The 12830-nt window shown below is 38.6% G+C and overlaps 1 protein-coding gene across 2 annotated transcripts in view; it reads right to left on the bottom strand.

Annotated features, from left to right (window-relative positions):
- The window catches only part of malrd1 (MAM and LDL receptor class A domain containing 1), a 56720-nt gene extending 55101 nt beyond the window's left edge, over positions 1–1619 (bottom strand). For both annotated transcript variants that reach the window (XM_039790914.1, XM_039790913.1), the window contains exon 1: positions 1317–1619. In XM_039790914.1, coding sequence (XP_039646848.1) covers positions 1317–1494 — 178 coding nt within the window. In that variant the 5' untranslated portion in view covers positions 1495–1619. The remainder of the gene's footprint in view (positions 1–1316) is intronic.
- Positions 1620–12830: the final 11211 nt, after the last annotated feature.

Here is a 12830-nt window from a genome sequence, read left to right as displayed (position 1 = left end):
TAGTGATAATACTGTATATTTTTTTGTTTAAAATGCTCCCTTTTTATGATGGTTAACGATACAATGTTTGCTTTTGCAAGTGGGAAATTGATACTAAATAACCTCCAACAATCTTTATTGTCAAGGAAGAAAAGCTGACTGAAAAATAATAATTTTCTTGTCCCATACAGTTACAGGTTGTTAGTTTGTGTTTGAAATACACGTTTGTCATTTCAGCTGAAAATAGGCTTGCAAGTTTTTAGGCAAGGCAAGGCAGCAAACTTTTTTAATTAAAAAATTGATAGTCCAGTATAAGAATAAAAGTTACAGTGCAGTATAAGAAATTAAAGTTAATAAAATAGATTATTTAAAGAAAAGCACCATCAAAAAGATAGGTCTTTAGCTTAGATTTAAAAGAACTGAGAGTTGCAGCGGACCTACAGGTTTCTGGGAGTTTGTTCCAAATATGTGGAGCATAAAAACTGAACACTGCTTCCCCCTGTTTAGTTCTGACTCTGGGGACAACAAGTAGACCTGTCCCAGACGACCTGAGAGGTCTGGGTGGGTCATAATGTAGTAGCAGATCAGAAATGTATTTTGGCCCTAAACCGTTTAGTGATTTATAAACCAGTAAAAGTATTTTGAAATCAATTCTTTGAGGCACTGGAAGCCAGTGTAGAGACTTCAGTACTGGAATGATGTGATCCACTTTCTTAGTTTTAGTGAGGACTCGAACAGCAGCATTCTGAATCAGCTGCAGCTGTCTGATTGATTTTTTGGGGAGACCTGTAAAGACACTGTTACAGTAGTCAAGTCTACTGAAGATAAAAGTATGGACAAGTTTTTCCAGATCCTGCTGAGACATAAGTCCTTTAACCCTTGATATATTTTTAAGGTGATAATAGGCTGATTTTTTAATTATGTTAATGTGGCTTTTAAAATTCAGGTCTGAGTCCATGACTAGGCCTACACCAAGATTTCTGGCTTTGTCTGTTGTTTTTAACATTGTCGTTTGAAGCTGAGTGCTGACCTTTAATCGTTCCTCTTTTGCTCCAAAAACAACCACCTCCGTTTTTTCTTCATTTCATTTAAGAAAGTTCTGGCACATCCAATCATTAATCTGTTCAATGCACATAATCTGTTCAATGCACAGAAATCTGTTCAATGCACATAAGTGAAATGCCACAACGGTACATCATGGATATGTTGTATCCACCCTGCACACCTTCGTTATAGAGAGGTAATTCATTCTCCATGTCAGTGACAATCCCCTGAAAACCATGCCAAATCATCATCATTTATCATTATTATACTGTATATTTTCCTGCTTTACTCACAGTCTCCCTCATCGCTGCCATCTCCACAGTTGTCGGTGAAGTCACACACACAGTCCTCAGGCACACATAGGCCCTGGGAGCAGCTAAACTCCTCAGTAGAACAAGCTCCGACAGACACAGGAGTAAACACCAGAGAGAATGCCAACAGCAGCCACATCGAGCCCAGCGGCAACGTCATCAGCCTGGTTATCGGTTGCCTTTTAACTACAACACATTCTCTTCACCTCCAAGTAAAGCATTTTGTTGGTAGGACGAACTTCAGTCGAGGTAGAGCTTTTCCTCACCGTGTACAGTTTGCTCGGATCGTGGAAGCTGTTAGCATGTTGTAAAGGGTAATAAATGGCTTTTATGACTGTTACTCAATAAGGCCACTTTTCTGGTTGGTGTGTTCATGCTAACAGCTCTGTGAGGCTGTACATAGGCACAGCAGTGATTTTAGCTAAACGGCTAAACATCAGGTACTAGGTGTCTGCGTTTGTTTCTGTATGTGTGTGTATTTGAGCTGTAACCTAAACAGCCTGCAAGTATTTACATTCCTATTCTTGAGCACAAAGGGTTTTTGAAAATATTCACTGCTAATAATAACACATAATTCAATTGGAAAACTATGTCCGTCTGCCCAGGTGAAAACTGTAAAAAGCCTGAAGATAGCCCACTGTTTTCAACAAGATAAAATACAACAGCTCTAACTACAAGTTGGTGGACTGAACCTATAAAATAAAGGAAAGAAGAGGAGGTTGGGATTATGAACTGCTATGAGAGGATAATTAACTGTGTCCAACGGGGCTCTGTCCCTCTTTACACTGAGGCATAATTTCATTTCACAGCAATCAATAAAGACAGGACCTGTGCAAGAGCTGGTGTAGTTCAAATGAAATTAACCTTGGGAGAAAAGGCAAACTTAGCGGCTCCATGAGGGACGAGGGACCAATGGAACAAGGAAAAGATCACATCTGTATTGACCTCTATTGGCAGTGGTAGTGAGACTGCACTGAGTGCAGCTGGCAGCATGTTGAGACAGTGCCACATACATTATAGTGCAGAATGTGTCCTGGTGAGTTGCTCTTTCTAAAATACCTCAATTAGTCACTTTGAATAACAGTGCCAGTATGCAAAAATACATGGGATGGAAAGTCAGGAAGACTTACAAACTAATCGTCTTATTCCAGTTTTAACATGTGACAGGAAGGTGCAAGACTACAGAATAGCAACGTGGTCAATCATAACCACAATTAGCCAATATCAACAAGAGGGAGTCATAAACATCTGCCAGCAAAGAGCCGAGCCAACAGGGCAGCACAAAGCTGAAGTAAATAAAGGCGGGAGTTCATAAAAAAATAAGTACACTTCTTACATACTATTCAGTGCTGCAGGATATTAAATCAGTCCATTACTATAACACTAATACTGCTTGATTAACTGACTAGATTTTAACTTCACATAAAGAATATTCTGTTCAGTAAAATGTAGTCCTTGAAATGAAGATGATGGAGGAAAAGAACGAGACTAACAGTTTACAGCCATGCTAGCAGCTAAATGCTAATGCCTGCATGTTAACATGCTCACAATGACAACGCCAACATGCTGATGCTAATGTCTGTACAACATTAGTCTATATCGAAGATATTTCATTTCCAGGATTGCTCCAGTGCCCACTGGAAATTCCGCCAGATGTCCCTCATTTCAGCCGGATGTCTGTCACCTTCCGCTTTCTTTGTGCTGGCATTCTAAACCCCGGTCGATTTGTGAGGACTATGGTTAACTGCTCCTCAGATCTCTGCAGGGTGAATCCAGACAGCTAGCTAGACTATATGTCCAATCTGAGTTTTCTGTTGCACGACTAAAACCGTACCTTTAAACAAAACAAGTTCTTTCCTGAGGCTATTTTGCAGAGGCACCGTTACTCCGTCCGGAGCTTAGCGCCACCCAGGTCGATTGTGATTGGTTTAAAGAGCACGTTTTTCTCCCATCCCACAGTGGATAGACCAGAAAGGGGGAGAGAGATGGGGGATGACACGTAGCAAAGGAAAGCAGGTGGGATTCAAACCTGCGCTGCAGCAGGACTTGCCACTTCTGCAAGTAGAAGCAATGTGCCATATTTTCAAAAAGTCTTCAGTCTTCCCAGCTTGTCTCACCTTGTTAATCTGAGACCGTCTCCTTCTTCTACAGTTCATATGAATTCTTAAGAACTCGTGTGATTCAATTCACCTTCATGAGCAAAACAGAGGTCACTTTAAGTGACTAAAATAAGACAAATGGTGGCTGGTGAGACCAGTGCAGCCATTTGTCAAAGATTTTATTTAATCTATTTCACACACATAGTTTTGTACATATTAACACAAATATGTGATTAAATCCTGTTCCTGTTTGTTACCACACTGATTGTCTTTGACCTCGATTTTTTGCCCTTTCTGTTGAGGTTTCATCTGAGTAATGGTAAATGGGAGGTTACCGTCACAGAGTAGCACAGTAAGCTGGAATGGAAAAATTGAGTTGCAAAACCCCATTATCTCACAAGTAAAAAAACAGGATTGTGCTGAATATAAAACCAGGATGTACAAAGAAATTCTGCCTGGTGTCATTGTTTAGCTGAAATAAATCTGGTTATGCCCTGCTGTAGCACAGACACAGAAAGGCAAGAAAAGCAATCAATGAAATCTCAGAATTTTCAAATACACACTTTACATTCCCAGACTAGCGCAGAGAATCTTACGATACCAGTACCAATACCAGTACCCTTAAAGTGATACTGATATAAATAGAGGACTTAATTTCTTCTTTATTCGATCATGTGAATGGAAGCATTTTTGGCACGCAGAACTGCCAACTCCGTCAAATACACTGCGCTTGACTTCACCACAGACTGTACAGGTTGTAGCTGCTGCAGTAGTAGGCCAATCACACGATGCATTAAATCGAAGAATGCTCAGGAAATTGGCTGTGAGCAAAAACCATACAAATAGTAATTTTTCTAAAAGATCTGCGTACAAAAAAGATTGAATGCATTTCAAGTCAGCAGCAGTAGGAAAGCTGTTGAAGATTCTGCGTGACTGCATTTTTATAGGAAATGTAGCTCTAGGTGAGAAAAATAAACCAAGTTAAGTTGTGTTGCTTCATCATTCGTCTTCATAAATCGCTCTTTTCCTGGCACCTTTCAACAGTTTGTTAGAACATAATGAAAGCAAAGAACATTTGCATCGCATTTTCAATGCGGCCAATCTGCTTTCACAATGGTACACAAGCTGTGGCAATGTGCAGCACCTGCTAATTTTCCTCCAACCTGAATCCGGTGATTCACTGCTGAGTGAAGTCATCATAACAGCTGGGGTTTAATCCTAACAGCGTACCTGTAGGAGCCGCTTCACTCAGCAACTCTAATCAAGACAGTATGAGTCCGAAGATCCTGCAGTGCTCTGTGATGTGAGATTGTGCACAAAGCAGCCAGCAAAATGTTGACAGATGAGTTATATAAAAGCCAGACTGCATTAAGCTGCATTCACCCTGACCAGCCGTCAGATGGTCCGGCGTAAATGCAGGTCTTTCCATTCATTTTGAATAGGGGTTGTGTGTTTGGGCTGCAGCAGTGTGAGCCACAGGGGAGAGCTGATAGAAACCACAGCGTCCTGCGGCAAAAAGTTGAGAACAATTCAACTTTCGGATTAAGGCAACCAACGTCACACTGGGGTAGCCAATCATCAGGCAGTACGAGAGACCCGTACAGTAAACAGGAAACATCACTGCCTCTGTATCTGCCACAAGAAAGTTTGAAAACACTATGAGGGTAAAAACAAAGCAAAGCACAGTCCCTCCATCTCTTTTCTTTCTCCATGAAATGAAGTTGCCTTAGTGCAGTCGGAAATGTCGAGATCTATAAACGATCTGACGGAAAACAGTAATTGTGAAATATAAAGTCTTGGGGGTTAAAGAACACAACAGGACGTCCCACAAATGGGCCATTTAAGTGACACTCCCACGCGGCGAATCACCAGATCGCTTTTTCTGGTGTGAATGGGCCCTTAAACAGCTGACTCGAATGCATCCCATTTGCCAGATCCTTGTCCTGCCACCTGGCAGTCTTCAAGATGCAGTCTGCCAGAATACTTAATTAAATAAAACTAATAAAAAAAGTTATAAAAAGGTAACTTACAGGAAGCCAGTTAGCTTTTTATAGTTTGTCTGCGTCATCAGTCGTGGTATTCATCTTCTGCAGGTTACCACTTTTTTTTTAAAAGCATATACTTCACAACTGCAATAAATCGATAGTGAAGTATTCAGATTCTTTCCACAAGTAAAAGTGCCAATACTGAAGTATAAAAAATACTGACTTATGTAAAAGTAGTCAAGTCCTGCATTAAAAATGTCACTTACATATAAGTATTTTAGTGCCTTTAGCAAAATGTCCTTATAGTATCAAAAGTAAAAGTACTCACTGCAGAAAAAATAGCCCTGTGATTGTTAAGGTGCATTCACAGCTCAGCAGAAAAACAAGGGTCGGCAAAGTATTTACCACTCCAGAAATCCCAGTGTTGCTGTACTAAGCGGTGCCACCTTAGCTGCAATGCTAATGTTGATAGCAGTATATCGCTACATTTCAGAGACTCAAACCTTGTTTTTCTAACAAATGTGCTAGCTGTACTTTACCTGCATGCCGATACTCCACCAAGCAACCAATATCTTTTTTTGTCTGTCTCGATATGAGGCCAATTTGTAATTGTACAGTTCTGGAAATAAAGAGACCCAAAAAGGTCAGTGCAGCTTGGGTCAAAGTTTAACAAATTTGAAATTTTGAATTCATAAGAACAAATATTTTGCCTAAGTTAAAGCATTTACAACAACTAAACTAATTACTAATTGACTTGTTGTGGGTAACGTGCTACAGGTCAGTATGACATATATGACTGTAAATAATGCATCAGATTATGATAAAGTAGTTTGGGAGCAAAGACCCTGTCGTTCTTTCCCTCTGGTCATTAGCCCTCAAAGCAAATCACCTGAATAATTACAGTTTGTTAATGACTCAGAGTCAGAGAGAGAGAGGAGGTTTATTATTAAGGAGGAAAGGAAAAGTGATATAGTAGCATCCAGTATCCAAAAGTATAAATATCTGACCTGAATTAGCCACATTTCCTCTACTGTAAATTTAAACTCTCATTAAACCTTATCACAAAATATTAAACTGATACTACACTACGTGTAGTCTACTGTATCATGACAAATATAATTCTGTAGCTGATAAATAAAAAGGAATGTGACAAAAAAACTTATATTCAAGTGCTGCAACCTTAAAATATATAGGTGTGTGTGTGTGTGTGTGTGTGTGTGTGTGTGTGTGTGTGTGTGTGTGTGTGTGTGTGTGTGCTACTTTAACACAGTTTCACACAGGTGATAATCAGACTGAGCACATAACTTAGCTACTTCCTCAATGCACTTAACTGCTCAGGTTCTGCGGCTTTCATGTTTGGTTATCCTCTCAGAGAGATGCTGGAGATACTGAAAGTCTGTTCTTGAGGCGCCATCCAAATAACACACACCGTGACACACGAGAAGCAAAAGAGTCTCTTTGCTGACAAGCTAGCAGTTAGCTGTTTTCCCCATTATTTTAGGTTTGGTTTATAACAATATCCCGCGGCTGGTAGGCACCGAAGTGTTTCATCTCAAGCTTTTTGTCAAAAGACAGACTTTCAAATTTGTGATGTAGAACAGCGTTCATGGTGACCGTAGTTACTGCCAACGACTTCAGCAGTGGCAAACAGAAAATCAAATTGCCCCGGCATGCTTTGAGCATGCGCATTGGTGTTTTCCATAGGCGTTTTCCCACACGCAGGCACTTTACGTTGTGAGGGTGGCCTCTCAGTCTTATGCTGCGTTCCAGACACACTTTTTTCAGCTACCAGCAGGCGTGGCTTCACCCCACTTGTCTTGGTGTGCCCCAGGGGTCAATTCTTGGTCCATTCCTGTTCTCTAAGTATATGCTTCTCCTTGACAACATAATGTAGGCCTATATGGAGACCTTTGCTTTAGCTGCATAAAATTACTGCAATTAATTGCAGTAATTTTATACAGCTAATTCAAACAGCCTTGTTGCCATAAAAGAAAAGATGTCTAAAACTTTACTGCAACTATGTGACAAAACAGATGTTATTGTTTTCTCGGCCTAGATACTGTTCTGCACAATTATACAAAGTTAATTAATAATTAATGTTAAATATTGTGCTCTTTGAAAAGTCACACATGCCATCATCACATGATGCCTCTACCTCAACCAATCTGCACTTGCCCAGGTCCAACTGGTCTAGGACTTTTAACAAAAACAAGACAATCTCACATTACACCTCACTACCTTCCTGTTCAATTTAAACAATTCACCTTTGACTTACAAAGCATTTGATTGACAGGTCAGAAGACTTATCCCCGTTCACTACTGAGAGAAGCCTCAGGTCCGTAGAGCAGGGACTCTGGATATTCCAAGATCACAACTGAAAACTAAACGTGACGGTATCACTGCACCTTGAATTTAAAACAGCCTTCCATAAGGTCTCAGAGAAGCTTAACCACAGCTTATTCTCAAAATGTAGCATTTCATGCCTCTGGCATTTTATGCTTTAGAGATTTGACAATAGAGGGATCACAGGAAATTAGGATGGATAGGTGACACACAACAAAGCTGGTCCCCCAGCCAGATTTGTGCTGTGGATGCAGCAGCCCATGATCAGTGCCTCAAACCTCTAAGCAGGAACCACACGTTTCTTTTTCTTTTTTTTATATTTTTACATATTCTGTAGTAAAATACATTGTAACTGCTGTTACATACTTTGTTTAAATATATATAATCATAGTTACATGTCAGTTTTGTTACTACCATAACATGATTCAACGCAATTGTAGCCTACCATCGACAGAATGTTATTGCTACAACTGGTTATTAGACTTCTTCTGTCTTTACCACTGTTAGCAGAGAGAAAGTGGGGCAAATGTGCAATGGGCCTCACCTAGAACACAGTTTGGAAATATGTCAAAATGTCTCAGCACCATTAGATGTCTCTTTGCTCCACTGGTTTGGATGATTTGGGTGATGCACTCTACTCAGCCAGAGAGTTCAAAAGGTTGTCTTTATGTGTGAAGTTCATGGGGAAAGGTTCAAGCAGTTCCCGACAGAGTCTGGCGGAGACAGTGCTTCCTCTCTTGAATGCCCTTGATGTGCCCCACCAGGAGGAGTTGCTTTCAACTTTTCAAAGTCAATATATCACTTTTATTACTGGCTCATTTCAAGGGCAACGCTTTACTAAGATGAAACACATGGGCAGTTCAAAAATGACATTGAGAAATTACTAATTTTACATAATACGTTTTCAGTGATAATTGTAAACTGAAACTGAAAGAAAAACTGTACAGAAGGCTTTTTGAGGCATCAATAACTGAAAAACATTCTTCCTATAATAACAACTTACTTTATTTTTTATTGCAAAGTCAGATATACTTGGAGATTTGACACATATATTAACCATTGTATGGCAACACTTGTGACTGGATGAAGTTAAAATGGCAACATGTCTTAGCTGATGTTATCTGGCAGAGGGCTTTGTATAATACAGGAAACAGGGAAAAACAATCTGGCAGAATTTAGACATCCCAAAATAATACGGTTAAAATCAGGGTGGCTGATAAACCTGTTGTCATGCTAAACATGTTCTGTCTTAAAGGCCTATTGAAACATAAAGATGTTTTACTGCATTATTAGTTTTCATTTTTTTATTGAGAAACAATTAAGTTTCCATTTGAACAAAAATGAAGTATGTTCACATTTACTTTTTACTTTTTTTGTGGGGGATTTCAGTTCTCATTAGACAAGCACTATTTTGCTTGTCTAATGTCTTATGTTTCCTCTTTTCTTTTTACGATTACAAAAATCAATGCAATTTGGAAGTAGGAAGCACATTACAAGATGTTTAAGGGGTTATATCGCCTTGTGATTTATTGTAATATCTAACTCTCATATCAACTAGAAATACAATTTCATTTTGCAATCAGACAGAAAAACATTTATACAGGTATAAGAGGTAAACAGATGAGAAATATGGCTCTAACAGCACAAAGTAATTGAAAACAAGTAGAGAGCAATGCAATTGGTCTGAATTAAACATCTATGACATCTCAAAAAATATATATTTGTATATAAGACATTCAGTATTTTGAATGCTTTGTGTGTACTGTGTCATGCTGAGAGGCTTAAGGTAAAGATTACATTTTATATGACCTACTGTGTGTAACATGCATCCTAAACTGGGTATATATATGATGGAAGTGTAGGGGGCTGGGGAGGTCATGGTTCAGCAATGAAGCATCCTTGTAAAATGCAAATGAAACTGCAGAATGTATAAGAAGACAGACTTAAACTGACATTTATATGACAGGAAAAATGTCATGAGAGCGTTGGCTGTACAACACATCTAGGAAATTGAATTTTTCTGTGAATTAATCAGCAGCTCAATTATCTCTGAGCAGAGAATATCAGTCAAGTGAACATCAGTATTAATGGGAATGAATAAATCTGATTCTGACTGGTTGGAAAAGGGGAATAAGGAAGATATTGGTCCCTATATATTGATCCCTATGTGTGAATATTTCTGTTTAAGGATTAAATAACTGCAGGAAGAATTATCTAGTATGGATCAGTGTGTGGATAGTGTGTTTGAATGGTTTTTAAGAGGCTCCACAATAATGCACATATTTCTTGGAGGCGTTTGTTGGACTACAAGCAAGAAAGTTATTTTTCCTAATGTAAAACAATGTAAAAACATCACAAGAACAAATAAGGTGTTTTCTCTCTTCCCTGGTTTGTTGTGCAAGTGCCCAAGGCTTCAATTATTCCAGTCTGTTGGGCATATGGTGTTTATTTCAATTTGAGTACAACAATTGGTCTGAATTCAAACTTAATTCTGACAGACTGACTCTACTCAAAAACCTGTCTTTAATAGGCTGCCCATTTAAGAGTCTACACATGTGAAAAATCAAGGTATACATACATAACATATTTCAGATAGAAGGGAATATACTAAATGAATAAAAACAATCTGTGAACCAACATAATGGCGGTGTGACTGAATCCAGAAAGGGTAAACATTTCACATTTTGACATGTCACAGTAGGAAAAATACAGCAGGTGTAAGTAATAAAAAATTAAAGCTGAATTCCATTTAGCTGCTTCATTTTCAGTGTCCTGGGGCCTGTTTCACAAAAGCAGAATATATAAATATAACTGATAAAGCAAGGACCTAGACCTAGTCTAATCTGTGCATCCTGGCTTGGTGCGTTTCACAAAGGCCAAGCCAGGCTGAGGAGGAGCGACTAGGTCGAGCCAGGCTGAAGTAATTCAGATAGATGCGCGTCCACGGCTTTCCTCAAAAGACCGCGAGGTCGATCACAGATTTACTGATGCCAACATGGAGAATACGCATTGTACATACTTTATACAGAGTGAGCAGCAGCTTCTTGTGGAAGTATGACAACGTGAAACACATTATTTGTTTGTTTAAAAAGAAAAGAAACACGGCCGCTGTAATGAAACAGCATTCGAAAGCGTAGCAGACGATCACGGACCGACTGAATGCGTAATTGTAGCCTAAATATCTACATTAACTGACCACTGCTCTGAACTGAAACCGTCATAATCATTCCATTCAAGGATTAGGCTACTAATCATTTTCACAAATTAACAGTTGTACTCTTTGCCTTAAAAGTAAGCAGAAGATAATGTTACTCAGGAAATTTACAATGAAGATCAATTTTCTACAACGCTAGAATATGATGCGTAAATATCTCTCACTCTGTTCCTCCCTCTCTCTCATGGGCTAAAATATAAGTTTCCTAAGTCATTAACTTCCACTGCTCGCTTTTAATGCAAAGTGTACAACTGTTCGTTTTTGCAAATGACAGTGACTCATTGAATGGTTTCAGTTAAGAGCAGTATTTCATAAATGTATATTTATGAAATACGCTATTATCTGCCACGCTTTTTCTCGCGTTTCATTTTTTTATTTTTTATAGAGGCCGAGTTTCCTTCTCTACATATTATATGCCTTGCTCCCTGTATATATGGACATAGAAAATAAAGACACTGAAGAAATTGGACTCTAAAATCTAGAAACTATGAAGATAATTAAGTGATACATTCCATGCACACTGTAAACATGAATGGAACAGAGTATATTTATTATTAATTTATTATTTCCCCCCAAATATAAGGTCAAAAACCACTGAGGTGTCCTCTCCCTGTTGTTCCATGAATGTACAGTAGCCTACATCACTAGATAGTTACTGGTCCAGTGAACTAAGACTATCATTTGGGAGGATTGTACAATTAGGGTATGTCCTTAAAATTGTACAATCCTCCCAAATTATAGTCCCAGTTTACTGGACAACATAAATTGTGTGCTAAGAATGCCAAATACAATGCACATGGAAGTGGAACAAACATGATCCTTATTAAAGAATAAAAAAAAAAAATAATCAACTGAAATAATTCAAGGTGCATTGGTCAACTATAGAAATGTACAGCATTGTATGCCCTTAGTAACAGACTTCATCTAAAACACATTTGAAATTTTCTGGCCTTTTCTAATTATCTCAACTGCCATAATATATTCATCAAACTGCTAACAATAGTATGAACAGCAGTCTTCATACAGCAATATAACAGTAACAATGACTGTCACATGAATAATTATGAATGAGAAAATAATGGTCACAACTTTAAATAATAACAGTACTTAAATAAACAGCTAAATGCACCTTTTGTATTTTAATCCAGGCTGAAAATAACAATAGGGTAAAACCAGTGCTGGGTGATCAGAAAACGCTCCAGTCTTAGCCTGGTCAGGAGCAGGCTAGCTGTACAGATTAAATCTCCATGGTGATTTATGTGCCTCCGCTTTCGTGAAACCGAATCAAGGCTTAATTCATCCAGGATAACTGGGAAATCCCGGCTTAATCCCTTATCTTGGTTTTGTGAAACAGGCCCCTGGTATTGTGCGTGCGGCCTCACTGCTATGCTGTTATGACTTACTGGGACATGTAAATAGAACAGAGCCATTAATGTTATTAAACCTCTGTCCTAACCTAAGTCTGATGTGAGAAAAAAAGGTGTATGATATTTCATACATGTGCATACATAGTTTTGTGCCATTCTATGGATTGCCAGATTGTAAAACAAGACTTTAAAAGTCTACAGCCATGCTAGCAGCTACATGTGAGGCTGTACTTCTACTGAGCTAAATGCTAACGTCATCATGCTAACCATAACAACAAACATGATGGTGAAAATATGTATAGGCTAATGCTTACCATGTTCACCATCTTAGTTTAGCGTATTAGCATGCTAACAATCACTTATTAGTACTACTGTCTTCAACCTTTATTGGAAGTGTTTAGCTTACATTAGCATAGTCTGTTTAGCATAGCTGTGTAAACTATACGCATAGAGGAGTACTTGCCCTCAATTTATCAAAAAGATATTTT

Source organism: Perca fluviatilis, chromosome 22 (assembly GCF_010015445.1).
Source record: "Perca fluviatilis chromosome 22, GENO_Pfluv_1.0, whole genome shotgun sequence".
Taxonomy (NCBI): Eukaryota; Metazoa; Chordata; class Actinopteri; order Perciformes; family Percidae; genus Perca; species Perca fluviatilis.
The sequence above is the reverse complement of the archived record's forward strand: the minus strand, read 5'-3'. Positions and strand labels throughout refer to the sequence as shown.